The sequence below is a fragment of the Opisthocomus hoazin genome, chromosome 25 (assembly GCF_030867145.1).
Source record: "Opisthocomus hoazin isolate bOpiHoa1 chromosome 25, bOpiHoa1.hap1, whole genome shotgun sequence".
NCBI lineage: Eukaryota > Metazoa > Chordata > Aves > Opisthocomiformes > Opisthocomidae > Opisthocomus > Opisthocomus hoazin.
The window spans coordinates 4,764,038-4,790,822 of NC_134438.1; the positions used below are offsets into that span (position 1 = coordinate 4,764,038).

Below are 26,785 nucleotides of genomic sequence, written 5' to 3' on the forward strand. Positions count from 1 at the left end.
GCCGCCGCACGCGAGCCCGGAGGGGCCGGGGCTGCCGCAGAGCCCGCGCCGTTCCCGCGCGCCGGAGCCGCCCCCGGTGAGTGCCCGCGCGCTGCCCCCCCCCGCCCCCCCTCCCCCCCCGCAGCGCGGTCCGGTCCCTCCGTCCCGGGCCGGGCCCCCCGGTAGCGACCGGCCCCGCCGCGTCCCGGCGCCGGGCGCGGGGCTTCCCCGGGGTCCCCTCCCCGCCGCGCCCCGGCGGACACAGCCCGGGGGGGGCGGGGGGCACCCAGCGGCGTGGGACCCCCCGGGGTTCCGAGCCGAGCCGGGGGTGCTCTGTCTCTGCCCGCGCCCGGCCGCGGGGGCTGCGGGGGGCTCCGGCCCGGGGGGGGGCGGCCGGGGCGCGGGGCTGTGCCCCGGGGGTCCCGCAGCACCGGCGGCTTCTCCGCCGCGGCCTGGCCGGGAGCCAGCTGCCCTCGCCGAGCTCCGTGTCCCCGCCGCCGCCCCGAGCCCCGGGACCCCCCCGTCGCCTCTCGTCGTCGGGGTGCGGCGGCCAGGAGGGGCTCACCCCGCACCCCGGCGCCGTCGGGGTGCTGCAGCCCTGCCCAGCACCTCGCTGCCCCCCCGCACCCCGCTTCGCACGGGGGGTCCCGAAGGAGCCCCGCGAGCTGCGCGGGGGACGGGCGACGCTGCAAGGTGACTGGGGCATGGGGTCGGGGCGGGGGGCACGCACGCCTGCGCCGCGCGTCGCTTCGGGGTCCCCTGCTGTGCCAGGGTCCCTGTGGGTCCCTCCGCACCCGGCGCTCCTTGGTGCGGGTGAGTGGCTGGGGTGTCACCCGCTGCAGGGTGTCATCCGCTGCGGGATGTCACCCGCTGCATGGTGTCACCCGCTGTGGGATGTCACTCGCTGTGGGATGTCACCCATTGCAGGATGTCACCCACTGCAGGGTGGCACTCGCTGTGAGATGTCACCCATTGCAGGATGTCACCCACTGCGGGATGTCACCCATTGCAGGATGTCACCCACTGCGGGATGTCACTCGATGTGGGATGTCACCCACTGTGGGATGTCACCCGCTGTGGGATGTCACCCACTGCACGGTGTCACCCGCTGCAGGGTGTCCGGCAGCCAAGCCCCCCCGCGCCACGGCAGCCGCAGGGCGCTGAAGGACTTCCCTGCCTGCTCCTCTGCGGCGGGCGAAAACTTCAAGTCGTGGAGCGCAGGCTGGCGTTGGTCGCGCGCCGAGGTGCTGCTGCAGCGATGCCGCTGCTCTGCGCGCGGTGCGGGAGCGCAGCTGCCGGCAGGAGTCGTCTCCAGCCTGCTGCATTGCTCCTGGCTGGTGCAGCGCCTTGGCCGAGCGCTGCCGGGGGTGCTGGGGACCCCTCGGCGTGGCCGGTGGTCCGCGCCTTCCCTGCGCTTTGGGTGCTTTGGGCTGCGGGGTCTTGGTGGGGAAGAAGCGTTGGTTGCGGTGGTCCGCGTGCTGGGGAGGTGAGGCACCCAAGGTCACCGAGGCCAGCAGTGACAGTGGGACAAAGCTCCATCTGGCAAAACACCCCCCAAGCCCCGGAGCCCTCTCGGAGCGACGCCCCGTCCCCTGCTTGCAGCCGATGGAGCGCAGCCCCGGCTCTGACCTTGCCCCGTCACCCGAGCCCGGCTCTCCCAGCGCCCCGTTTGCCGGGAGCCAGCCCGAAGCCCCGGTTCCCCCGATTCCGCAGGGCAAGGACGCGTCCCTCGCCGCCCGTCGGCCCGGTGACAGCAGCAGCAGTGCGGCAGCGTCGGCCGCGCCGCATCGCCACCGGCAGCCCCGCTCTGCGCCCCTCTGCCACGCAGCGCCCGCCGCCGCCCGGAGTCACGCAGGAGGGGGGACTGATGGGTAAATCCGGATGTATCCCGATGTGTGGGTACACCCTGCTATATCTGCCTGGGGAGGGGGGCTGCAGGTCAGCCGCCTTGCCGCCGGCGAGTTGCCCGCACCAAGCCGTGCCCGCCGGGCTCGGGGCGATGCCGCAGCGGGAGCTCCCCGGGGAGCTGCCTCCTGTCCCGTGAGCCGCGGGGACGGGCGCTGGGCTGGAGCTGAAGGCCACCGAAGCGAGCCGGGACTCCTGCTGTCCCCCCGAGGGGTGGGAGCGGGCCCTTCCTCCGGCTCGTGGTGGTTTTGGCAAAGCCCCAGCTCCGGGAGCCGGATCACTGCAGCTCCTAATTACGACGGGAGTTTCTCCTTCTCCGGGCTGCGCAGGAGAGCCGCGAGCTGGCGGCCGTGATGTCCTCCAGCAGGGTCGATGCCCAAAGCAAATAGATGGGACCCAGCGCCCGATGGTTTTCAGATCTTCTATTTTTTCTTTTCTTTCCCTGTTCCCTACCCGCTGGCAGCGGAGCTCGGCGCTGTGCCCGGCCGTGCTCCTGCTCAGCCCGGCGGCCGCCGGCGCTTCGCCTGTGCCAGCATCCGCAGCCGCCGGTAAGCGCAGCCTGGAAAAACGCTTTTGCCCTTGGCTGCGGTCGGCCTCTCCCTCCCGGGTGGAAACCCGGCCGCTCCCGGGCTCATCCCTGCGCCGGGCTGTGGCTGCCCTCGGCTCGGCTCCCGCCGGAGCCGCCGTTCCCCAGAGCGCTCGTTGATTATTAGCCCTAATAATTGTGTTATCGCATCGGCTGAAGTGCTTCAGATGCCAAAGCTAATTTTGCTCTTCATGCCTTCCTTCGTCAGTAATGGGATTGTGATAACATCACGCGTCCAAAAGTATTGGATAAACTCGGCATAATTCCTCATTTATTAATTAAACCGTAAATTAGGCAGCGTGCGGCTGGAATACGAGATGCTCCGTACCGGTGTAAGCCTGCAGCCGGGGTCGGTGCTGGCCCCGTGCTGGTGCTGGCCGGTCCCTGCCGGCCCAAGGATCCGGGTGTCCCCCCCAGCTCGGGGGCTGCTGCGTCCCGGTGGGACCACCCGCTCCGTTGCTCCGAGGATCGATGTTTAATCTGCGCCGGTGCCCGGCGGAGGAATGGCGGTGCCCCTGGGTGCTGGTCTGACAGCGGGGTCAGGGCCTGGCAGAGCTCCCTGTCACCCTGGGGCTGGGGGATGGGGACACCAGAGCTGGATTTGGGGGGTGCAGAGCCGTGCCGAGGGGTGAGCGTGGTGGTGCTGGGCTACGCCGAATCGCCGCTGTCCGGACCCTCGCGCCGCTCTCCCGGCGCAGGCAGGTGTCCGACTGCCCCAGGTCCATCACCGCCGGCAGCTGGGCTTCCGCAGCCCCACCAGCCTGGACGGGGCTCCCGGCGAAGGCTGGTGGGGTTTAATTAATCCGGGGTGTTTCTTGCTCCCCGACTCTTCCCAGGCCTGCAGGGCCGTGGCAGATGCGGGCTCTGGGCTGGTGCATCCCCAGGGGACGTGGGGAAGCCGGGAGCGACGCGGGTGCTTGTGGCACGAGGTGGGCAGGCGCGGTGCTGCCTTTGGCCAAGTCCAACCCCTGAGCCCGCGCTGGGCTGGGGGGCTCGTTCCGCTGCTGGGGGGCTTGGGGGGCTGCTCCGGGGCCGGGCTGAAGCCACGGGGGTGGGCGAGCGTCTGCAGGCAGCAGGGGTGGCCGAGGTGCACCGGGCTGGCTGGGGGCTGGCAGAGCTGAGCTGGCAGCCGACGCTGCGGCAGCGCTGGCGTGGGTCGAAGTGTCCCTCGCCGCCCGTGGACCCGCTGCTGTGCCGCACACCGAGGGGATCCTGCCAACCCCCCCGGAGCTGGGACCAGCCGCTGAACTGCTCGGCAAGGTCGCGGCGTGCCGGAGGAGACGCTTCCTGCCGGGACACGGGCCGTCCCCGCGGACACGCTGGGACCGAGGGCTGCTGGGACCGGGGATCCCGAGGCGGCACCGCGGCTCCCATCGGCCTCGAGCAGGGGATTCACGGGGGGAGACAACCCCACGTTTCGGTGCTGTGCGTGGATTTAGAAGGACGTGGGCGCCCTGTGGGGCTCTGACGCTGTCTCACTCCGCTCCCAGGGGGGTTACGGGGTTTTCTGCTGGGACCGAAGCCCGGGGAGAGCCGGGTTTGTGCCTGCTGCTGCCCACGCGCCAGCCCTGCGTCGCTGCCAGCAGCCTGGCGCAGCCGCTGCCTCGCGCCGCAATGAGCTGCGGTGTGGCCGTGCCGGGCTCAGCCACCGGCTTGTGCTGCGCAAGAGCCTGATGGAGACCCTCCGGGTCTGGTGGCCGCGGGGGACCCTCGGAAGGGACAGTGGTCGCCGGTGCTGACCGGGCAGTGGATGCTGGACGCCGGGAGCCGGAGTGCCGTGCAGCTCCCTAGGGAACTGGGCTCTGCAGGTTATTCCGAGGTGGGGATCAGCCTTCCCGGGGATGCGCCGGCGGAGCAGCTCCTCTGCGCAGCCCCGGGAGCGTGTGCCGCTGTGCTTGTGCCCCTGAAACACCCGGAGCAGCGCAGGGACGCAGCTCGGGGGGCCGGCGAGGAGCCGCGGACCCCCCCATGGTGTGCAAGGGGCCATGCCCAGCGCCCAGGCCGAGCTCCTGGCTCTCCCAGTGGCTTTTTTCCATCTGCACAAATTTATCCATGGGATTCCGTTCCCGATGTCCTGGCCTTGGCGGTGCTTCATGCCACGATGAAACCCCCCCCGGGCTGATGCGGTGCTGCGTCCCCGCTGACGCCAGCATTGCTGTGCCCCCACCGTCCCCTTCCTCACCCCAAATGCCATCCACGGGGCTGCAGGGCCAGACTCTGCCTCCGGGCTCTCTGCACCTCGGAGCTGGGCCAGCAGCCCCCAGCATCGCTCCCGGAGGCAGCCGGTCCCCGGGGACCGAGCCCCGGCTGGCAGGGAGGAGGAGGATGCTGAAGGTCGAGCGTCCGAGCGACGCTGGCGCTCCCCGGGGCTGAGAGCTGGTTTTCTGCATTTCCGACACCGGCCCGTCACCGCCTCGGTCTTGGCTGGGTGCTTCGGAGGTGTCGCTGGGGGCTGCAGCCCGGCCGGCACCCGGAGCCTCCCCGCTGGGATCGGCCCCCCGGGGCTCGCGTCTGCTGGGTTAGCTCGGGAGCAGCGCCCGGCCTCCCGTCTCCCATCGATCCACCTCGTCGTGGCTCTCTCCCGGAGCAGCTTCTGGCTCTTCCCCAGGAGCCTGTCCGGCTTCTTTTCCCCGCTCCGTCTCGCTCGGGAGCCATCGCTGTGGCACGGGGCCATCGCCGGGGAGTGCCGACCCGGGTGGGCAGGATTCGGGCGCTCCCGGCCGTGTGGTGCCTTCCAAGCGCTGGGATAACTCAGCCCATCGCCTGCTGTTGCCCTATTTCTGTGCTGGTCTCGCCAGCGGAGCGAGGCACGGCTGCCACGGCATCGCCGGCGCTGGGGAGTGCCCGGTCCCCCTTTTTTGGGGGGGGGGTTTTGGCCGTTTGCAGCTCTGCGTGCCAAGGGCGGGCTGCCTGTGCCAGTTGGGGGGAGCCCAGTGGTTCACTGGGGCTCGGCTGCGGCGGCCGGTGCCATCTGGGGTGCTCAGGGGACCGTGCTCGCCGGCATCTCCAGGTGCCTTTTCCATGGGTGCCGTGGCGGCACGTGGCACATGCTGAAACTCTCGGGATGAAGCACTGACGGCGAGCGGTGCCTGCAGCCCCTGCAGCCTCCCGTGGGCAGGAAGGACGTGGGTGGCCTGTCCTCTCCTCAGCACGGGACCACGCTCGTGCCACCACAGCAGGGGCTGGAGAGCCCACGGGCTGCTCCCGGCGTGCCCGGGGCTGGGGGGACCTTGACCTCTGCCGGTGCCACGCTCCGTGGCTGTGTAACCAGGTACCTCGGCACGACCTCTCGTTTGCTTCCCAGCTAATTAGCACGGCGGCTGCCTGCCGTGGGGTCTGCGAAGCGATGCAGCAGCGCTGGGTGAAAGCGGAGAGCCGTGGCGGGCAGGGGGAGAAGGCGCTCGCCGGCCCGGTCGCTGCTGGCACCGAAACGCCGGCCGGCTCGCGGGGAGCGGCTGCCGCAGCGCCCGTCCCGGCTCCCGCGGGAGCCCTGCCGCCAGCCCCAGTTTTGGCTTCCTCGTGTCCTTGCTTTGCTGCCGGGGCAGCAGCGATGCCGGCGGCAGGGGAGCGTGGGGCCCTGACCCCCCTGGGAAAGGTGGGCTTGGGGTCAGCAGCACCCGTGGGTGCCGGGCGATGCCCTGGGTGCCCGGCCGCAGCCTCCCCACCGCGCTGCAGCGGGCGCGGGCGTCGCGTGCTGCCGCTCGCCGCTTCCCCCGTGTCACCTCGGCGCTGTCCTCATTTCGGAGGCGAAGGCACAGCCAACGCCTGGCCCGGCACCCCGGTGGGTGCCAGCAGCGGTCCCTGGGCGGGGAACCGTCCCCACGTGGGGACAACCCTGGCAGCTCCGCAAGCAGCCCCAGGTGGGTGCGATGCTTTGGGGGGCACCCGGGGTAGCGCCGGGGGGGACCCTGATCCCTGGCAGGGTGCTTGGTGATGCTGCCGCAGGGGAGATGCTCAGGAGCTGGGGGGGGGGGCAGGGTGGGATCACAGAATCACAGAATGTTCGGGATTGGCAGGGACCTCTGTGGGTCACCCAGCCCAACCCCCTGCCCAAGCAGGGTCACCCAGAGCAGGCTGCACAGCACCGCGGCCAGGCGGGGCTGGAATATCTCCAGAGAAGGAGACTCCACAGCCTCCCTGGGCAGCCTGGGCCAGGGCTCCATCACCCTCAGAGGGAAGAAGTTCTTCCTCGGGTTCAGCTGGAACTTCCTGTGCTTCAGTTTGTGCCCGTTGCCCCTTGTCCTGTCGCTGGGCACCACTGGAAAGAGTCTGGCCCCGTCCTCCTGACCCCACCCTGCGGATATTTATGGGCATTTCTAAGGTCCCCTCTCAGCCTTCTCTTCTCCAGGCTGAACAAGCCCAGCTCCCTCAGCCTCTCCTCGTAGGAGAGATGCTCCAGTCGCCTCCTCATCCTCGTAGCCCTCCGCTGGACTCTCTCCAGTAGCTCCTCATCTTTCTTGAAGTGGGGAGCCCAGCACTGGACACAGCACTGCAGATGGGGCCTCAGCAGGGCAGAGTAGAGGGGAAGGAGAACCTCCCTGACCTGCTGGCCACACTCCTCTTGATGCACCCCAGGATCCCATTGGCCTTCTTGGCACCCAGGGCACGCTGCTGGCTCATGGTCACCCTGTCGTCCCCCAGCACTCCCAGTTCCTCTCCGCAGAGCTGCTCTCCAGCATGTCTGCCCAACCTGTACTGGTGCGTGGGGTTGTTCCTCCCCAGGACCCCTCCCCAGCTCATTGCACCCCCAGCCCCGTGGCTGCGTTGCCCTTCGGCTGTCCGGCCGGCGCAGCCGGGACGGTGGGAGCTGTGGCAGCGGTCGGCACAGCCCCCAGCTGCGGGAGCCGGTGGTGTGGACTTGGGAGCATCAGAAGCCGTTAATCCGGTACCCGAGTGATGGACGGGGGCTGCCTTAAAGACTGCGTTGGGCTGTTGGACGTCTCCCGGTTTTGCTGTGAATAACGCGGCCGCTGTGACGCGAGAGCAGGTCCCCCATCAGCGGCGAGCGCCGGCCTCCAGACCCAACAGCCCTTCTATTCAGTGTTTATTTTCCAAGATCTCCTCCGTGAGCCCGGGGCTGGGGTCCCTCGAGGCTCCGTGGTGAGGAGCCCAGATCCGGGGCGGCGAGGCGGGAGCTCATCCCGGGGTCCCTGCCCGTATTTGAGGTGTCCGTCCCCAGTGCGGGGTGGGGGCCCTGGATGTGTCCCCGCGGCAGAGCGGGGCTGCGGGGAGGTGCAGGAGCTGCGCTCGCCGCCGAACCGGGCAGCTCATCAAATTTTTACAGGAATTGTGTAATTCTCCGGCATGGTGCCCCCCCACCCCCGCATTGCTCATCTCCCGGGGAAGGGCCTGCGGTTGGGGCTGCCGAGCCCCAGCACATCATTATTTTTAATTAGGTGAGCTGGGTGCTGCTGAGGGGCAGCGAGCGGCGCGTGCCTCGGCGCGGAGGGAGGGTGCCGGCTGGCTGCGGGCGCCGTCCGGCGATGCCGAGGGTCCCTGCGGGCGCTGGCAGCCGGGTCGCTTGCCCAGGCGGCGGCCGAGCGGCGGGGTCGTGGCGCTGAGCCGGGAGGGATGATGCTGGGGCGGCTCGGCCCCGCTCGTGGGGGTTCCCTGTGCCGCGCTGCTGCCCTGCGCCGTGCCTCAGTTTCCCTCGTCGCGCGGGAAGCGACGGGCTGCGAGGGCCGGAGAGCTCGGGGGGGGGGGGGTTTGGCCATGGCGCCTGCTCGCGCTGGGGTGGGCGCACAGGGGAGCGCGTCGCTTGCCGCTCCCGGAGCATCCTCGCTCCATCACCCCCCGCTCGCCTGCGCTCCCCTGTAAACACCCTGCCCTGCAGAGCCCGGGCTGGAGGAGCAGAAGCTCCCCTTACCCTGCGCAGCGTCAATCAGGAGGGGCAGCGGGGAGGTCAGGGGGGGAAAGTGCTCCCCGAGCCCCCCAGGTTGCTGCGCCGGCCTGGGTGGGTCTGATCCGGCGCCGCGCAGGCAGCGGTTGCCAGGGCTGGGTGAGGGGGCCGGGGTCTGCTGGGCTGGGGTGACGCAGAGCCCCTTCGCACCGGGGTCCTGCGGCAGCCCCCTGCCCGGCTCCCCCCTCGCCCTCCTCGCTGCCGCCTCCGTTTCCCCGTGCCTCCACACAGCCCTTGCCAGAATTTCTCTGTTAATTAAATGACCATTAGGAGCCAAGTCATGTTTTTGCCTTAATTAGACTCTCCCACCTCATTGCTGCGAGGTGGAACTCTGGCCTGGCATGTCCCCCCCCGAAGTCTGACAGCGACGCGCTGGTCCCCGAACCAGCGCTGGGGGGTCTTGAGCTGTGCTGAGGGCCGGAGGAGGCGCGGGCGTCGTGCCCGGGGCTCCGGCAGCGATGGCGGCTCTGCCACCGGCCCTCGAGCTGCTGTGCCCGCGCGCAGAGCACGCGCTGGCGTCAGGATGTGGCCGGGGCGCTGCCGGGTATCCCGGCTCTGCCCCGAAACCCCCGCTCGCCCCCCGGGATCCGTCGCAGGAACCGGACCCCCCCCCGATGGCACTGGGTGGGAGGGGGCTGCTCTTTGGGACCAGTTTGGGGATTTCGTTACTGGTCTCTGAGCCCACGGGCTGGCGCGGGGCGGTGGGGGTTGTGGGCTTGGCTCCCAGCGCTGGCGTTGGTGGGGAGCTGGGGGGGGGGGTCCCCACGTCTCCGTCCCAGCGGGGCGACTTGCAGCCCCTCGGCTTAACCGGCACCGCAGCTCGTGAAGGAGCAAAACCTCATTGCTCCGGGCCCACGGTGGCAGCAGCCCTTCGTTAGCTAACGAGCTTCCCCCCCAGACTGGGGTCTCCCCGGGACAAGCCAGCACCCAGCCCCCAGTGCTGGGAGAGCCGGGGATCGGGACCCCCTCACCCGCCTGCCCACAGCCCAGCCCGGCACTCCGCCAGCGCTGCCGGCGCTAATTACTGCCTCAGCCTCATTAATCTGGAGATGTTGCCGCTTTCTGCCCTCCGTCATCGCAGCGGGCTTCGCCCCCCCGACGGGGAGAGCTTTCGGCTGCTCCAGCCCCCCCCCAGCAGCCGGAGCCCCCGAAACCCCCCGAGCCTGCCCGGGGTATCCCGGTCCTTCCTTATGTCCCCGAAGGCCGGGGTCTGGGTCTTTGCTCGGCGTCTCAGCTGATGAGGGCAAGAGCGCAGGATGGGGGGGGCTGGAGGAGGGGGGTCCCCAGGACCCCGGGGGGGGCAATCCTGCTTATTTCCCCCCTGGTTTCTTTGTAAGATGCTGCCAGCCTTGCTGCCCGCCCCGTTTCGCCCAGCCAGGTCACAGCACCCAGCAGGGGCGATGGGGGCGAAGACCCCCCCCCCATCGCTCCTCCACGCGCCCCGCTTCTCCCCGCGTGGTCCCCCAAAGCCCACCCCAGCTGCTGAATCCCCCCCCCCCCATCGGTCCCCGTCCTGTCCCGTCGCCGGGCGCGGAGGAGCCCAGCCCAAAGCACCAGCGTTGGGGGAGCCCCAAATCCCCCTTTTTTTGGCTCGCGGGGTGTGCCGGGTGCTGCGGGAGCCCCGGGGTGGGGTGGGGGGGGCTCTGGGATGGAGCCTTCTGCAGGAGGAGGAGGAGGAGGAGGGATGAAGGGCTCGTGGAAGGGATTTTTCCGGGGTCAAAGCTGCTTTTTGCCCCAGCGATGGATGGAGTTGGGGGTCGCCGGCTCCAGCCTGGGATCGCCCTCCCGCCAGACCTTGGGGTGCTGCTGGGCAGCGAAGCCCAGCCCGGGGGGGGGGCTCGTCGCTGTGGAGCACGGCTGAGCTCCCCCCCGGTGTAAATCAGCAGAGCGATGGAGGCAGAGGGGTTTACACCCGCAAGGGGCCAAAGCCGCAACTCGGCTCGTCTGGGGCTCAGTCGAGGGGGGGTCAGGGTGGGAGTTTGGTGGTGATGGGGGGTGAGTCCGGGGGGGGGGGGGGGGGGGTGTCACTGGATGCGGCCCCTGGAGATGCCAGAGATGGACCTGGTGGCTCCTTCTAGGCCAGATGTTTGCAGCTGGGGGGGCAATGGACTGGGGTGGGGGGTGTGGGGTGATGGGCACAGGGGTCTCGCGGTGGGGGTGGGGAGCAAGGCGCCATAGGAGAAGGCCCAGGGTGCGGGGACGCTGCGCCGCGGGGTGATTTGGGTGCAGGGGTGATGCACCGGGGGGGGGGGGGGGGGGTGGCTGCGTGGCAAAGCCCACCCCATCCTACTCCCTGGGGAGCTCCTGGCTGGTTTGGAGGGTGCGGAGTGGGTCCTGCCGTGGCCATCAGCATCCCCTGATGGGTGCTGCTCCCCGGGGAGCAGCCGGGGGGGTCCCCAGGGGTCAGTGGGGCCGGAGGGGGGGGCGAGAGCCCCTCGCAGCCAGCACACCCCCCTGCCCAGCCGGTGTTTATTCGTGATGCCTTAACCCCCGCTTGTTCTTGGGCCAAAGACTGATAGAAAAGGTTATTTATAACCGTCTTTATTTATTGATGTCCTTAAGACACCGGGGTCTTGGCGGGGGGCTGGGGGGGGTGGCTCCCCACCGGTGCCCTTTTGCAGGAGGAATAAAGCAGAAAGTGCAAGCGCCGGCGGAATCGCAGCGCGTGTCCTCGGCGGGGGCGGCCGAGCAGTGGTTTGGGGGGCAGCAGTGATGGGGGGGGGGGGGCTGAGCTCCCTGCCCACCTCCAGCCAGGCCGGCTCCGACGGCCGCCCTGCCCCCGCCAGCCGCAGCTGCAGCTTGCAGCAAGGAGGGGGGGGGGTGTTGGAAAAAGAAGAAAAACTGCAAAAGAAGAAAAAAAAAAAAAAAAAGCAAGTGGAGCCAGAGCAGGACTGCATTGCAGTGCCGCCGGCCGAGGGCCCCGCGCTGCTCGGCCGCCCCGAGCCCTCCTGGCAGCACTGGGGTGGCCTGGCCTGCGGTCGGGCAGGGTCAGGGTGCTGGGATGGGGACAGGGTGCTGGGATGGGGACAGGATACTGGGATGGGGACAGGATACTGGGATGGGCACAGGGTGCTGGGACGGGCCCTTCTGCCCAGGAATCTGCTCCATGGGGCTGGAGCGGCTTCCCATCTGCGGCTGAGGGGTCTGCGGTGGGGGACAGGGGATGTGACCAAGGACACCCGGTGAGGTAGTGGCAGAGAGGGGTCAGGCCCGAGGACACAGTGCCCTGCTGCCTGCCCTCCTGCCCCAAACACTGCACCCTGGCTGCCCCCAACCCACCCTCACCGCTCCCAGGGCTCTGCCCCACTCCTGCCCCACGGTACCCCCCACCCTACCCCACACTGCCCAGCCCTGCCCCCTCATGTGGGGGGGGCAGGATCAGCCCCCAGCCCCCCATCCCTGTCGCAGGGGCTGCAGTGTCCTGTGGGCACCAGGGGACCTGGGCAGGGGGGCAGCAACAGGGTCCCCATGAGCCTGTGCCCCCCCCATCCCCTCCCGTGCCTCAGTTTCCCCCCAGTTCTCAGCTCCACCAGCACCTGGTAAGCATGCAGGCTGCTGGTGCAGGTGACGGCGCAATTAATGATGCTAATTAGCTTGCCCTGTTCAAGAAATAACCACCGCAGGGAGGCCTGACGCTGCCTGCAGCCCCCCCAGCCTTGGGCAGCACCCCAAAGCCCCCCAGATAACCCCCAAAAGCAGCGTTTTCCCTGGCCGAGCGCCTGCGAGCTCGTCCCCCCGCATCCCCCCCTCTGCCCGGGGCTCCCGTGCCCGCTGGGGGGGTTTTTCCTTCTCGCGTGACGAAGGATTTCCAGAAATCAGTCAGCAGCTGCTCGTGGTGGCACAGGGGGGGACACCCACCCCCCCCCCGGCTGCCTCGGTGCCCCCCCGACACGCAAGGGTTTGCGTGGGGAACGCGTGGGTGCTCCGTGCGCTGTGCCCCGTCCCCTCCCCGCAGCCTGCACGCGTGTGCGTGCTCACACATGTGCAAACGTGACGCGCGAGCAGCCGCGCCCGCACCCGTGCATGCAGAGGACGTGTGCACGGACACGTCTGCGTGCAAGCTCTGACGCGCTCGGCAGGGTGCACACATGTGGGTACACACACACACACGCGTGTGCACGGGTGCTGGCAGAGCCACGTGTGCGCTACGTGCGTGCACAAGCGTTTGCACCCCGACACGTGTGAGCAGCTGTGCTCATGTATCCACGTGTATGGCCATGTGCGCACACACGTATGTGCTGCCCGTGCGTAAGCACTTACACACGCGTGTGTGCATGCCCTGTGCACGAGCACTCGCACACACGTGCTTGCACGCTGCCCAGGCACGCGCGTAAGCACGTGTGCCCTCGCACACGCTTCATGTTCCCCGCACAAGCCCTTGCGTGTGTGCGCAGACACGCACGCACACCCCGTGCACACACGCACACCTCCGCCCTCACGCGTGTGCGCGCGCAGGACCGCGCTGCGGGCGCTCAGCACCCCTGGCCATGCCCCAACCCTGCTGCCCCGTCCCCGGGGCCCACGGCGTCGCGCGTGGCAGGATGTGACCCGCATCGCAATCGCCGCGCTGCGGCGGGGCTGCCGCAGCCCCGGGGCGTGCAGCTCGGGGAGCCTGCGCACCCCGAGGACGTGGGTGCTGCGAGGGGGGGGGCTTGGCTCAGCTGGGTGCCCCGCGCCGGGGGCTGCCCGCCCTGTACCACCCGTGTGGGTGCAGAGCAGGGGCTGTGGGGTGTTCCCCTGGGGACCCCCCCACCCCGCTGTCACCCTCCCTTTGCACCCCCTTTCCTTGCTGCGCACCCATGGGTGCTTGCAGGGCGGTGGTGGTCTGGACCTCCCCCCCCCCCCCCCCCGCCCAGTGCCTGTGGGTGCAGGGCAGAGCCGGGACTCAACCTGCCCCGGACTGGGCGCAGGATCGGGCCACTGGGGTGCAGGAGGGGGCTCTGCCCTGGGTCTGGGGCCCTGCAGAGCCGCTGCCTCCGGCTCCTGGGTGCCGTTGCGGGGGGCTCGGGGCGGGGGCAGGCAGCAGCAGCCCCGGCCGTGGGTGCTCGGTGCTGCCCGGGGGTTTTCTTCTCCCTGCGCGCAGCCGGCGGCAGAGCCTTGGCAGAGCCCAGAAACGCGGGTCAGGTCATGGCGAGCGTGGGGAGGGGGCTGGGGAGTGCCAGCCTGCCCGGGCAGCGTCTGCTCGCCCGCCTGCCGCAGCTCTGCTGCCCTCCCAGCAAAGCCCAGCACCGTGACGGGCGAAAAAAACCCCTCGTGTTGCTCTTCTGGCAGCTTGGAAGTTCTCCAGCTGCCCCACGAGCGTGAAAGCCCTGCCCAGGGAATGGGTTTACGGGGGGAAAAGCGGCCATGAAGTCACTGCAGGGAGCTGCTGGCCACGTGGCAAGCAGGGGACAGCATCCCGTCCCAGTCCCCGTCCCTGTCGCCCCATAGCAAGGGGCTCCAGGCCAACCTCTCCTCCCCAGGGCCCGGCTTGCAAGGATGCTTGCAGCTCCCAGTGCCACCCAGTGCCACCAAGCCCTTGGGCAGCGAGCTGCTGGCACTGAAGATGGCTCTTGTCTTGAGTGGTGGATACAGTGTCAGGCTGTGCTGCCATCCAGTGAGACCTGGACAGGCTGGAGAGTTGGGCGCAGAGGAACCTGATGAGGTTCAACCAGGGCAAGTGCAGGGTCCTGCACCTGGGGAGGAACAACCCCAGGCACCAGTACAGGCTGGGGCGGACCTGCTGGAGAGCAGCTCTGCGGAGAGGGACTGGGAGTGCTGGGGGACGACAGGGTGACCATGAGCCAGCAGCGTGCCCCTGGCTGCCAAGAAGACCAATGGGGTCCTGGGGTGCATAAAGAGGAGTGTGGCCAGCAGGGCCATCTGCAGTGCTGTGTCCAGTGCTGGGCTCCCCAGTTCAAGAAAGATGAGGAGCTACTGGAGAGAGTCCAGCGCAGGGCTACGAGGATGAGGAGGGGACTGGAGCATCTCTCCTACAAGGAGAGGCTGAGGGAGCTGGGCTTGTTCAGCCTGGAGAAGAGAAGGCTGAGAGGGGACCTTAGAAATGCCTCTAAATACCTGCAGGGTGGGCGTCAGGAGGACGGGGCCAGACTCTTTCCAGTGGTGCCCAGCAACAGGACAAGGGGCAACGGGCACAAACTGAAGCAGAGGAAGTTCCAGCTGAACCCGAGGAAGAACTTCTTCCCTCTGAGGGTGACGGAGCCCTGGCCCAGGCTGCCCAGGGAGGCTGTGGAGTCTCCTTCTCTGGAGATATTCCGGACCCACCTGGATGCGGTGCTGTGCAGCCTGCTCTGGGTGACCCTGCTTGGGCAGGGGGTTGGGCTGGGTGACCCACAGAGGTCCCTGCCAACCCCCGCCATGCTGGGATTCTGGGATTCTGTGACTCCTGCAAACAGGTGAAAAAATGAAAGGCGGCCGGGTGTCCTCTGCTGTTGCAGAGCCCTCGTCGTCCTCTGCATTAATTAACCGTCCTCGGGGCAAGGGGTAAAAGGCAGCAGCTCCTGATTCACCCCAGAGCAGGACATGGTGGCTGTGAGGCACCCCTAGAAGCTTGCTCCAGCCCCCCAGTGCTGTCCACGGCCGAGTTGCGGGGACCTGGCCGCTGCCTTGTGGACATGTGATGGTGGTTCTGGTGTTTGCGGCTGTTACAGCCCCTTCCGTGGGGCGTGAAGGTGGTTGTGTCTGAGGTCTGAGGCTGGGAGAAGAAGCTGGTGGAGTGTGGAGAGCCCCTGAGATGCTCAGCATGTCTGGGGGGCTCCTTGCGGAGCAGGTCCAAGCAGGTTGACCCTTGCAGGCGTCCAAGATGCGTAAATCCAGAGGAGGAGCTGGTGAGCATGGTCCACGCTGGTCTCAGAGCTGCAGGCTGGGGAGGGGGGATGCTCCTGAGGTCCTGGACCTTGGTGGCTGCAGCCTCTGAATTACCATGTCCTGCACACGAGGCCTGAGGCCAGGCAGGGATCTGGCGTTGCCTTGGGTGGAGGGACCCTGCGGTGGCCTCTGGGGACCCGGCCCGCACCGCAGAGACAGCCCCGAGCATCCTCCTGGCTGAGTCCCTTCTGATGCCATCAAAGTCCTTCATCTGCCGTAGGCCCAGAGCAGGACTGGAGCCCACCATCCGCCCGAAGCCTCTGGGGCGGGGACGGGGTGGGGGTGACTGCAAGGAAAACCCAGCGGGCTGGAAAGAACCTCTGGGAAGACACCAAGATGTTGGTGGCTCGGCTGGTCTCATCCAACCATCTTCCTACCCCGTGGGACAAGGTCACGTCTCCGTCCCCTCACTGCTCCGCCGCCCTCCTGCCCTGACGCTGGGGGGGACAGGGGCTGTGGGGCTTGCCCAGGGATGGCGTTTGCTGGGCTGTTGTCACGTCTGTCCCCCGGCTGAGCTGCGGGCTGATGGCCTCGAGCAACCGAGGTTCCTGGCCCAGGTCCCCGACAGCAGGAGAGCAACCAAAACTGCGTCTCTGGGGTTTGTGTTGCCTCCCGCCTTCCGCAAAGCGCTTGTGGCACCAGGAAGATGCCGAGCTCGTTAGAAACGAGGGGAACGAGAGCAACCGAGGCGTCCTGGGGTGTTGGTGCCAGGGTCCGGCTGCTGGAGCCGCTCTCGGAGATGCTGAGCGGTGGCGTGGGCTTGCTGAGAGGTGTCTGCAAACCCTCCACCAAGGGCACTGGCCGTGCTTCCAGCCCAGAGCTGCCTTTGCCGTTGCCGTTTGGCCTCGGATTTTGGTGCCTTGGCGATAAACGGGCTCTCAGCGCCGGGCTGGGAGCTCCCGACCCTCCGGACGCGGCACCGCCCGGGCACGCCTTGCACTCCGCGAGTGAATTTCTGATGCGTGTGGCTGTGGAAAACACACGCAGGGTTTCAAAATCCAGGCAGGACCCCCTCAAAAAAGCCCCCAAACCAGATAAAAAATAGCCCCCCAGCAGCAGTCCCCACCCGCGGAAGGGCTGATTGCTGCCGCTCTTCCCTCTGCCCGGCCGGGGTGGGTCCCAGCAGCTCCGCCGCCGGGAGCGTGACCCGACGGGAGAGCCCGCCAGGCGTTACTCCCAGTCTGGGGACGTCGCCCGGCTTGTTGCGCGCGGGGGTTTGCGTGGGGAGAGGGCGAACCCACCTCGAGGGGTTTCTCCAGCCGCCCTGTCCCCTGCGCTGCTGCCGGGGGTCCGGGGGCCTCTCCGTTTCCCACTGCAGACGCTGCTGTTGGAAGGGATGGAGGACGAGATGGGAGGTGATGCTCGGGGCGCTGAGATGCTGCTGGGGTCGGCTCCCAGGGCCGGGGCGATGGGGGGTCCGGTGGGGGGCTGGGGACGTTCCCCCAAGGAGCAGGACCTGCCCCCAGCCTGGTTTTTAAGTCAGCTGCTGGCAGCCCTGGCAGCCTCAGCCCTGCCCTGGTGTCTGTAGCTTGCTCTGGGCAGAGCTGGTGGGGTGGCAAAGCCTGCGCCCGTGGCACAGACCTTGGGGTGGGAGCCACGTGCTGAGCCCGTTTTGGGGCGAGCAGGGCTGCTTCGTGTGGGGTCTCCCCGGCCCCCCCCCCCCCCAGCAGCGGCTCCGGAGGAAGGTGTGCGGCGCGGAGCTGAGCGCGGGGTAACTCAGCGCACAGCTCACCCGAGGCGAGGCAGCCGGAGACGGCACGGCTGAGCCGTTTCGGGGCAGGAACCCCCCAAGTCTCTCCAGCCGACTTTCTGGGGCTGCTGCAGGGGGGTGGAGGACCAGCCCGTGCCGGAGGATGATGCTCCGGGCAAGGAGGCTTCACCGGGAGGGCAGAAGGGGTGCGGGAAAGGGGTTCCCCCATTCCAGAGCTCACGTGCCCCCAGAAACCCCTTATCCGCACTCCCTCTCGGCTGTTTGCTTCCCCACCGGGTGGCCTTTCGTTCTCCTTAACCCCACTGTGAATTCCCTCGGCTTCTTGCCTGCTCTGGTCCTCCCTTCGCAAGCTTGTCTTCTGCTGGGGTAGGGGCGCGCTGGGTCCAGAGCTGGGTCGTGGAGGGGCTTTGGCCCAGCTTCGCTTGCAGGAGCAAGTGCCACATCTGCAAGACGGTGGGGTGGGTGTCCCCGTCCTTGGGGGTGCTGCCGGCCCTGCGGTGCTGGGGTGGGGGGTGCTGAGCTCGCTGGGCTGTGCTGCAGCCCTGGCAGCCAGCCGAGCGCCTTCCCCAGCCCCACTGGGGAGTGGGGCCGGCCGGGGGAGCTGGGCTCTGCGGGTGGGGAGGTGGACATGAGCCTCCAGCCACCCAGCCCATGGCACCTGGGAGGTGGCGAACGCGCTGACCCTTGGACGTGCACGCTGAGCCCTCCTTGGCTGGGTAGAGCTGGTTCTTCCCCGCGTTCTTCCGTCCTCTGCCAAAGCTCGTGGGGCTGGAGGAGGAGCGATGTGCTGCTCCTCTCCCGCTCCCGTCCCCTGAAGCTCTCCCAGGGCTGGGAGCGAGTCCTGAGGGTCTCCAGGGTCGTGAAGCCAGGTCCGGCTCTGCCATGTGTTGGGTCTGCGGGGGCCGGATGGGTCCCTGCCTGAGCACTGGGGGAGGCAGCGGGGCTGGCTTGGTCCAAACCAACCTCCCTCATCTCTCCTGGGGATGCAAACGCCCCTTCCCTCGTCCCGTGGGGCCTCCCTGGGTAAACCTCCCCCCAGGAGTGTCCCCGATGTCCCTGGGAGGCTCCGAGCTGGCAGCAGCACTGACGTGATGCTGGGTGATGGTCCCGGTGGCTTTGGAGGTGTCAAGGGTCAGGAAAGGTGGGGGTTGACTGGGCTTCCCATTGCTTGTGAGGGAATCCAGGTGTCTGCACCCTCACGTCCTTCACAAGCATGGGGCTCTGTGCTGCTCTAGCAGATCAAGCTCCCTGGTGTCGGTGCAGATGTCCTTGGTGCTCAGGGACGCAGCCTGGGCATGGGGAGGGGACCCAGGGATCTGAGTGAGCACTGAGGGAACGTTGTGTTTCAGGGAGCCACTGAGCCACCATGACGTTCAAGCAAGCGTCCATGATGGCCCCGGAGGCCACAGCCACCACTATGCCCATGACCACAATGGAGAACTCCACCGAGGCCGCAGGGCCGGGGGAGAGCAAGGAGGACATGTTCACCAAGCTGAGGGACAAGTTCATGAATGAGCTCAACAAGATCCCCCGTGAGTAACTGCCTCCTTTTCCAGGTATCACCCTCCTCATGACCCCACCACCACTCCAGTCCCAGTGCAGCACGTGGGACAGGGCGGTGGGGTGGTTGGGACTGGGAGGGAGCTGCGGGGCTGATGATGATGCTGGCTTTTGCCCGCAGTCCCACCCTGGGCCCTCATCGCTATCGCGGTGGTAGCCGGACTCCTCATCCTCACCTGCTGCTTCTGCATCTGCAAGAAGTGCTGCTGCAAGAAGAAGAAGAACAAGAAGGAGAAGGGTAAAGGCATGAAGAACGCCATGAACATGAAGGACATGAAGTCAGGCAACCAGGTGACGTCCTTCTGGACTGTTTGGCCTTCTCCTGTGCTTGGTGGTGTAGGACGATCCCTCCAGCTGAGTTACAAACCGTGTCGGGGCACTCATAGCTCAGGCGGCAGAGAGGGATGGAGCCACCAGGATCCTGGGATGGGACAGTGCAGACACGAGCTTGGAGCTGAGACAGCAGCACTGTCCTCCTCCAGTCGCTGGTGGCCCAGGTGGGACCCGGCTCAAGCTGGCCTGGACCTGCCAGTGCTTCACCTGAACCAGAAAATGTTGATTTAATCCCTTAATCCAGATTCCTCTGAGTTCTCCTCGTTTCGTTGAGCTGTGCCTGTAGCTGGGGGGGGGAGGACGACCAGGCCAACGTGCCCACCAGTTTGGGGTCCCCAGAAAGGAGATGCTCCATCATACCTGCCCCTCACACACCCTTGCAGTGGTGGGAGATGTGGGGTGGGACTCCCCGATGGAGGGCGATGGGCTGCTGTCCCCTGGGGCTTGATGGGGCCGTACGAGCCCCATTCCCCACCTCGCCGTGGGTCCCTTGTCAGTGCTCGCTGTAACCTCGCTCTCTTCCCTCCTGCTGCTCTCGTCGTCCTCCCTCCCTGCGTGTTCCTGCGCCGTCTGGGGACGCCCTCCATGGTAGGTGCCACCACAAGCCTCCCTTCTCTATTGGCTGCTTCCAGGGTGGGACAGGGGACCTGGGGACACGTCAGAGAGTTGATAAGGAGCTGGGGCTCCCACCCCTTGGACCATGGCTTGGAGAGGGGTGGCTTTGCCTTAGACATAGGAGAATTAGGTTGTCAGTGCCAAAGGTAATGATGGCCCTGCTAAATCCTTAGCGCTGGCTGCAGTGCTCCCCCAGGCATGGGGTGGGTGGTTCCCAGCAGCTGCGTGGTCGTGGGCAAAGCCAGTGCCACCCCAGGGCTGTTCTACCCGTGCTTTGTGTCCCCAGCACAGGGGGGGTCTCCTTGCCCCTTGTGGGGAGAACCCAGGTGTTGAGGTGCTGGTAGGGTTGGTGTGCTGGAGGTCCCCAGGGGTGTGGGGACAGGGACGCCGGGCTGTGACCCTGCCGCTGAGCCGAGCCCCTCGGGTGCCATTCCAGGATCAACAGGACGATGATGACGCGGAGATGGGTCTGACGGAGGGGGAAGGCGAGGAGGAGGAGAAGGAGCCGGAGAACTTGGGCAAGCTGCAGTTCTCGCTGGACTATGATTTCCAGGCGAACCAGGTGACGGAGGGGCCGGGGTTCAGCTGAGGTGGGGAGTGGGCTTTACCCAGGGAGGGTATTTGAGAGGAGAAATCTCACTGTTGGACCTGGGTGGCTTTGGAGGGAGAGGGGAGCTGGGTGCTGTGCCATGGAGAGTCCTGCCCCACGTTGGGCTGGAGACAAGTTCTTGGCACCTGCAGCGTGTAGCTGGGCCATCTCGCTGAAGATACCCCTCTCCCCGCTCCAGCTGACGGTGGGGATCCTCCAAGCTGCCGAACTGCCGGCTTTGGACATGGGTGGCACCTCAGATCCCTATGTCAAGGTGTTCCTGCTCCCTGACAAGAAGAAAAAGTATGAGACCAAAGTGCAGAAGAAGACACTCAACCCTGCCTTCAACGAGACCTTCACCTTCAAGGTGAGCCCCTTCCTACCCAAAACATGGGACTTCGTCTCCCACTTGCATCTTTCCTCCTCGACTGTGTCCCAGTCCTCTGCTTTCACCCTTGCTGCTGTGAGTGGGTGGTCCTGGCTTGGGCTCCTCTGAGCCCATTGCTAGGCTGGTGACCCTCTTTGTGCAGGTGCCCTACCAGGAACTCGGCGGGAAGACGCTGGTGATGGCCATCTATGACTTTGATCGCTTCTCCAAGCACGACATCATCGGTGAGGTGAAGGTGCCCATGAACACGGTGGACCTGGGTCAACCCATTGAGGAGTGGCGGGACCTGCAGAGTGGCGAGAAGGAGGAGGTGAGAGCAGGACCAGCATGAGGCCCTTGGCCAGCTGAAGCCCTTGGCCAGGGGGTTGAGATGTGGGGTGGCCGTGGGGTGAGCTCTGCTTTCTGGGCCATCCTGGGCAGGATCTGGCCTGTTTTTCCCCCGTGCAAAAGCCTTTGTGTAACAAAAATAAAGAGTATAAATGTCTTGGGTGTTGCACTGGGACTGGCCTGCCCCAGACCCAAGTGATCAAATCTTTGTGCTGGTGCATGGGGTCCCAGCCTGTGCTTGCATCAAAGGTTGAGCAGAGTTGGGGGGGTCGTACATGTGCGACATGGTGGTATGACGCACTGGCAAGGCTTTGAGATCCGCTCCCTGCTCTGCTTGGCAGCCAGAGAAGCTAGGAGATATCTGCATCTCCCTCCGGTACGTGCCCACGGCTGGGAAGCTCACTGTCTGCATCCTGGAGGCCAAGAATCTGAAGAAGATGGATGTTGGGGGTCTCTCAGGTGGGTGTTGGCTCATGGGCATCCTCTTCCCACCCTGCTGTGGGGGTCTCAGCACCCTTTGTTGGGGAAGGACACTGGGGCTGTCAGTTTGGCAGGACGCGGGGAAGCGTCCTCCAGTGCCTGGAACCTCCTGCATTGGAGGCAGCCCAAGGTCTGGCTGGGGAGCGAGGGGAGATGGAGGTGGAGCTCTTCGACCCTTAGGAAGGACATACCGAATTTGGTCCACCGCTGTGTCCAGGGCCAGGATGCTGCAGGACCTGGGTGGTGAAAATGCTCCTCTGCCATTTGCTCCTGGTCCTGCTCCTCCTTGACTCGGGGCCAAGAACCTCAGTCAACGGCATGTTTTATGCCAGAAGTCTTCCCAACGCCATCCCAGGGCTGAGCTCTCTGCCCAGGGGTCCTCAGCTCTCCCCACACCTGCCTCAACCAGGAGAAGAGCAGTACCTGCACAACTGGAAGGGTTCACCTTTATTGCTGGGGTGTCCTGCTCCAGAAACAGGGGTGACAGGCCAGCACCCACCAGCGTCACTCCACTGTCCCCAGCCCTCCTACAAGGGGACCCTCAGGATGCAGAAGAGCTCCATCCCTTGGCCAGTTGCTCCCCCAAATCCTCTACAGCCCAAACATTTTGGCTTTGGCGTCCATGTAGAAACCTCAGAGCAGCTTTACTTGTGGGGGTCTCTTTACCCCATGGCACACCTCATCCTGGCTTGAGACTTCTCCTAGGGCCAGGCTGATGGTGTCCCCTGGGCATCTCAGCCCTGGCTGATGCACCCTCCTGCCACCCCCAGATCCCTACGTGAAGATCCACCTGCTGCAGAATGGCAAGAGGTTGAAGAAGAAGAAGACCACAGTCAAGAAGAAGACCCTGAACCCCTACTTCAATGAATCCTTCAGCTTCGAGATCCCCTTTGAGCAGATACAGGTTTGTCTGATGACTTCCCTGGGAGGCGGGCAGGATGGGAGAAGACCCGCAGCAGCCCAAACCCATGTCCCAGCCTTCCCAGGAGCCCGAGTGGCTCCTCCCAAGCTCCTCATCCGGTCTCCTATGAAATACATCCAGTCCCAGCCTGGGGCTGGGCTGAGGGCAGCTGGTACAGGGTAGGAGGCTGGGCAGCACCCATGGGAGATGCAACCTCAACCCAGATCACGGCTGGAATGGAGCTTTCCTCTGCTCCTGGCCCTATAGTGCTCACCCCAGGCACAGTAGGGACCCTCCAGTGGTCCTAGGGCCACTTTGGACCATTGGTAGGTGCGTCCTGCCCCTCCATGTCCTCTCCTAGCCCCAGCACCTGCCCCATGCTCAGCCGCGTCAAGCCCTGTAGCCCACAGCACCCCTTGGTGACCTTTCCCAGGTGGTCACATCAGGATAAGCTGGGCCCCCACCGTGGCTCTGCAGCCCTGGGCTCCTCAGGGAAGGAACTGAAGGAAGCTATGGGCATGGAGGGGACCCTGCCCCAAAATGGGCCACGGCGGGGCTCAGCCTTGGGGGACCCCTGGGGCACCCTGCCGAGCCACCCCAGGGCTGGGGATAGCGTAGAGGCTGTGGAGCAGTCACGGCCGCTGCGCCTTCCACCCCTCTGAAGAAGGTTTCCTCCTTTAGAAAGTGCAAGTGGTCATCACGGTGCTGGACTACGACAAGCTGGGGAAGAACGAAGCCATCGGCAAGATCTTCACAGGCTGCAACGCCACGGGCACGGAGCTGCGGCACTGGTCCGACATGCTGGCCAACCCCCGGCGGCCCATTGCCCAGTGGCACTCGCTGAAGCCCGAGGAAGAAGTAGATGCAGCTCTCGGGAAGAACAAATAGGAAGAGCTGCCGGCCAGCGCGGCCCGGCACTGCGGACAGTCGAAGCGACCCAGCGCTACTGATACCTCAGTTACGCAACCTTTGGTTTCGTTTTTTTGTTCTGTTTGAGCTGAAAAACCCTTTGTTGGCTGTGGAAGGGTTGCCAGACCGCCCCAGTAGCTTCCAGGGGAAGAGGTTAAAGACACGGATGGTTCTTTTCGTTCTTCAGCATCGTTCCCTTCTGCTGCATGTCCCATCGCCTCCGCCCGCCATCCCTTCCAGGCTCAAAGCCACCGTCACGCCTGGGACCTTCCCCGGCGGCCGCGTCACCAGCCTGCAGCATTGCTGCCGCCGTCCTTCGCTTGGGTTCACGTCGGGAACCGCCGAACGTTGCGTGGAGGTGACAGCAGAGCCTGAGCAGGCGAGATGACCAGACCCACTGTGCTTGCCTGGGGCATGAGCAGCTGCGTGGGCATCAGAACAGTGGAGAAGACCTTCTGTGGGACACCCGGCTGCCTCCTGCTCCTGCTCTGCCTCCCTCCAGCCAGGAAGGGCGAGAACCATGGCTTTGGGCTGAGGATGGCCAAGTGCCCCCGGCTCCAGGTTCGGCTTCTTCTGGGGAGAGGTTTGCAGGGACCGCTGTGGCTGGCGTGGTGGTGGGATACTGAGCCCTCGGTGTTGCAGCCGGAGCCATGGGGCCCAGTCTGAGTACGGGGAGCACTGGGGGCTCTGCTCGGAGGAGAGACATGGTGGGATGTGCCACCACCAGCTCTGCTGGGTGGCCGTCAGGTCCCCAGAGGCCAGGCGAGGACAGCACTGGGTGGTTTCCATGTGTGTCCCACCATGCTTGGTTGAAACCCGTAGACCCCCAGATGCTTCCACACAGCAGGTTTACGCTGAGAAGTCTCCAAATGTGAGCGGGGGCGACCCCCAGAGTGGTGCCAGGTGCCCCCCCAAAGGCATCCCCAGGGCTCAGCCCCGCCGTGGGGACCCCAAGGCCGGGGGGCTATGGGCAGCTCCAGCCCCACCACCACATCGCACCACCGTGATGCTGGTGGGGGGGGTGAGAGCAAGCCCATGGCCAACAAGGGACCAAAGCCGCTGAACACCATGGGCTGCTGCTCCCCACCAGGCCGTTGGCTGCTGAATCCACCCTGTCCCGCTCGGGAGTAGAAGCCATATCCGTGTCCCAAACAGCGGGCAAGAGCTTCTCCGGGCCACCTCTCCTACCGTGGGACCGGCCAGGACCAAGCCCCTGGGGTGGAAAGCCAACGTTGTTCCCTGCAGCTGGGTCCAGCAGCCCTCCCAAGCTCAGTCCAGTCTGTACTGGAGCAGCACCATGAGCTGGTGTCCCTGTCCCAGCTCTGACTCCCCGGCAGCCTCCTGCTCCCTGCTCCACGTTGCTTCCCTGGGTGCAGTCTTGGGTTTCGGCGCAGTTCGGCGGCGGGGGGCGAGAGGGGCTTGCAGCGGAGCAGCAGAGCCCTGGGGTGCAGCTGGGGATGCCCTGGGCGGGGACACTGCTCTGGGGGTCCGGGACCACGGTCCACCTGGCTGGAGGTGGGGAGATGATGGGGAACTTGGTGGCAGCCACAGCTCGGGGGGTTCAGGCTGGACACGGGGACGTGCCCCTTCCCCTGGAGGGACGTGCAGCCCTGGGACAGGTCCCCAGGGAGGGATGTCCCTGCCCTTCAGGGAGGTTCTGGGCTTGGTTGGCCAAGCTGCGGTTTGGTGGTGGGAGTGGTTGGACCGGAGACCTCCAAAGGCCAACTCCACCACCACCTTGGCAGCATTTGGCTCACGCCCTGGGGTCCGGCCTGGCCCCTGGAGCTGCAGCTCAGCCGGGCTGGGTGACGGTGGCACCAGGGCCACGCCGAGCTGCAGGGGGGGGCTCCGTGGGTCATCAGGCGAGCGCTCCTGCGGGGCCTCCCCAGCTCTGAGGAGTCCCTTCTGCCAACGGAGCTGTCGGTGTCGGCAGGCGAGGTCCTGCCCTGCTCCTGGAGCCACAGGGAGAAGAAACCTTGGGGTGCTTTTAATTGACGGGGAGCTGGGAGGGGCTGAAGCCCCTCGGCCGGGGGCACTGGCGGGATTCGGGCTCTCGATCAATCTCGTTTCGGAGTCCGTCCGGGCACTGGGAGGGAATTTGTCTCATGTGGGAATGGGTTCAAAAAGGAGGAATTGGGAAGAGCCCTGAACCCCTCCCGCCGGCAGCCAGCGAGCGCGCAGGGCCCCGCAGCCGTCCCCGGGAGCAGGCGGAGGGGACCCCGCACGCCCGTAGGCACCCCCACGCGCACCCACCCCCCGCACACCCCCCGATACCCCCCACCCCCAGACCCGCCGCATTGCCCGGGGTCTCGCCGGGAGCGGAGTTCCCCCCTGCCTGGTTCCATTCAGACTCTCAAAGCCCCAGGGGGGGAAACTGTGACTTTAATACATATTTTATTTTTTTTTTAATAAAAAAGGGAAAAATAACCTACATACGAAAGCCATCTGCGCTGCCTCTGCCCCCCCCCTTAGCTGTGTGTACTTAAAACTCTGCGGAGACGTAGCTGTATATACGACGAGCAGTGCATGAGACGCAGCCCCACAGAGCAGCATGGTTAACGCCGAGCGCGGCGCTGCACGCTCTGCCCCACCGCCCGCCGCCGTCCCGGCCGCGGGTCTCCAGCGAGGCGGAGACAGCGACGAGCAAAACTCATTGCCCGAGTGCTCTCCACCGCCCTGATGATTCTCCCCCTAAAATTAATCCAAAAATAAAACCGTGTAAAAGAAGAAAATAATGCCGAGAGGCAAAGCATGCCAAGCCAGTCCCGCCAGCGGAGGGTGAGCCGTCGCCGACGCAGCCGTGACCTCCACCTGTGTCTTGTTCCTGTGTCTTGTCGCGTTTCTCCCACGGCCGGGTAGCGGCAGCATCGTGGCTTCGGCGTCCTGTGTCGCGTTGGTGCGTTTCACCGTCAGAGCAACTTTAGAAGCCATATTAGACCACGGCGTGCCGGGAGCCCACGGGGCTGGGCCCGCGGGTGAGCCGTGCCCCCCTTCCCCCCGTGTGTCCTCCGTCCCCCCGGGTCTCGTGGGGCTCAGCGGCGGAGCCGGGCTGCCCGGACGAGCCGCATCGGCCACCGCCTCGGTGGCCACAGATGCCGCCGTCACCGCGGGCGAGGGGACGGGGCAGCGCTGGGCACAGGCGCCGGTGGCGTTTCGAAGGCCTGGTAGCAAAAAGGCTTTTGGGGGCAGTTTGGGTTCTTTCTGCCGCGCCCGGGCGGGCGGTTTCTGGGTCGGGGACCAGAGCCGCCATTGCCCTTCTCGGCTGCGCCGTGGTGCGAACCCAGCCGTGCCACGGGGACGCTTGGCGTCGGTCTCCTGGGGTTAAAGGAAGCGAAGCCGCGGGGCTTGGCGACAAGCTCAGCTTTCTTTTCCTTTTTCCCCCCAAACCTGGGAGGGAGGAGCAGCTCCCTCGGGAGCTCGGGTGGTTCCTGGGGTGAAGGAAACCCCCGCGCCGGCCCCGCTCTGCCCCGTCCCGGCCCCGCAGCGCTCGGCTGCTTTTAAAGCCCCTTCCCCTCGTGTGGACTCTGTCGTTTCCGTCTCTTCTCGTTAAATGGTTATTTTGTAATGATATCTGGCTCCTGATTAAAGAAACGAGCTGAAAGACCCCCCGGCTCCCTTCTGGTCTTGCTGCTGGGGCATCCACGGCGGGGGGCAGGTCCCAGGGCCATGAACCCAGGGACGAGGGAGGGATGGGGGGTGCGGGGGAACCCCAGGGGGGATGGAGGGATGGGGGATG

The 26,785-nt window shown here is 66.5% G+C and overlaps 1 protein-coding gene across 1 annotated transcript; it reads left to right on the top strand.

Moving 5' to 3' along the window:
* SYT2 (synaptotagmin 2) lies at window positions 1-26,642 on the top strand. Its single transcript, XM_075443164.1, has 9 exons — window positions 1-76; window positions 18,297-18,479; window positions 18,629-18,798; window positions 19,901-20,017; window positions 20,244-20,411; window positions 20,575-20,742; window positions 21,101-21,218; window positions 22,010-22,143; window positions 22,822-26,642. The coding sequence occupies exons 2-9, from the start codon at window positions 18,314-18,316 to the stop codon at window positions 23,026-23,028; spliced, it is 1,248 nt and encodes a 415-aa protein (XP_075299279.1). The 5' UTR covers window positions 1-76; window positions 18,297-18,313; the 3' UTR covers window positions 23,029-26,642.
* The last annotated feature ends 143 nt before the right edge of the window (window positions 26,643-26,785 follow it).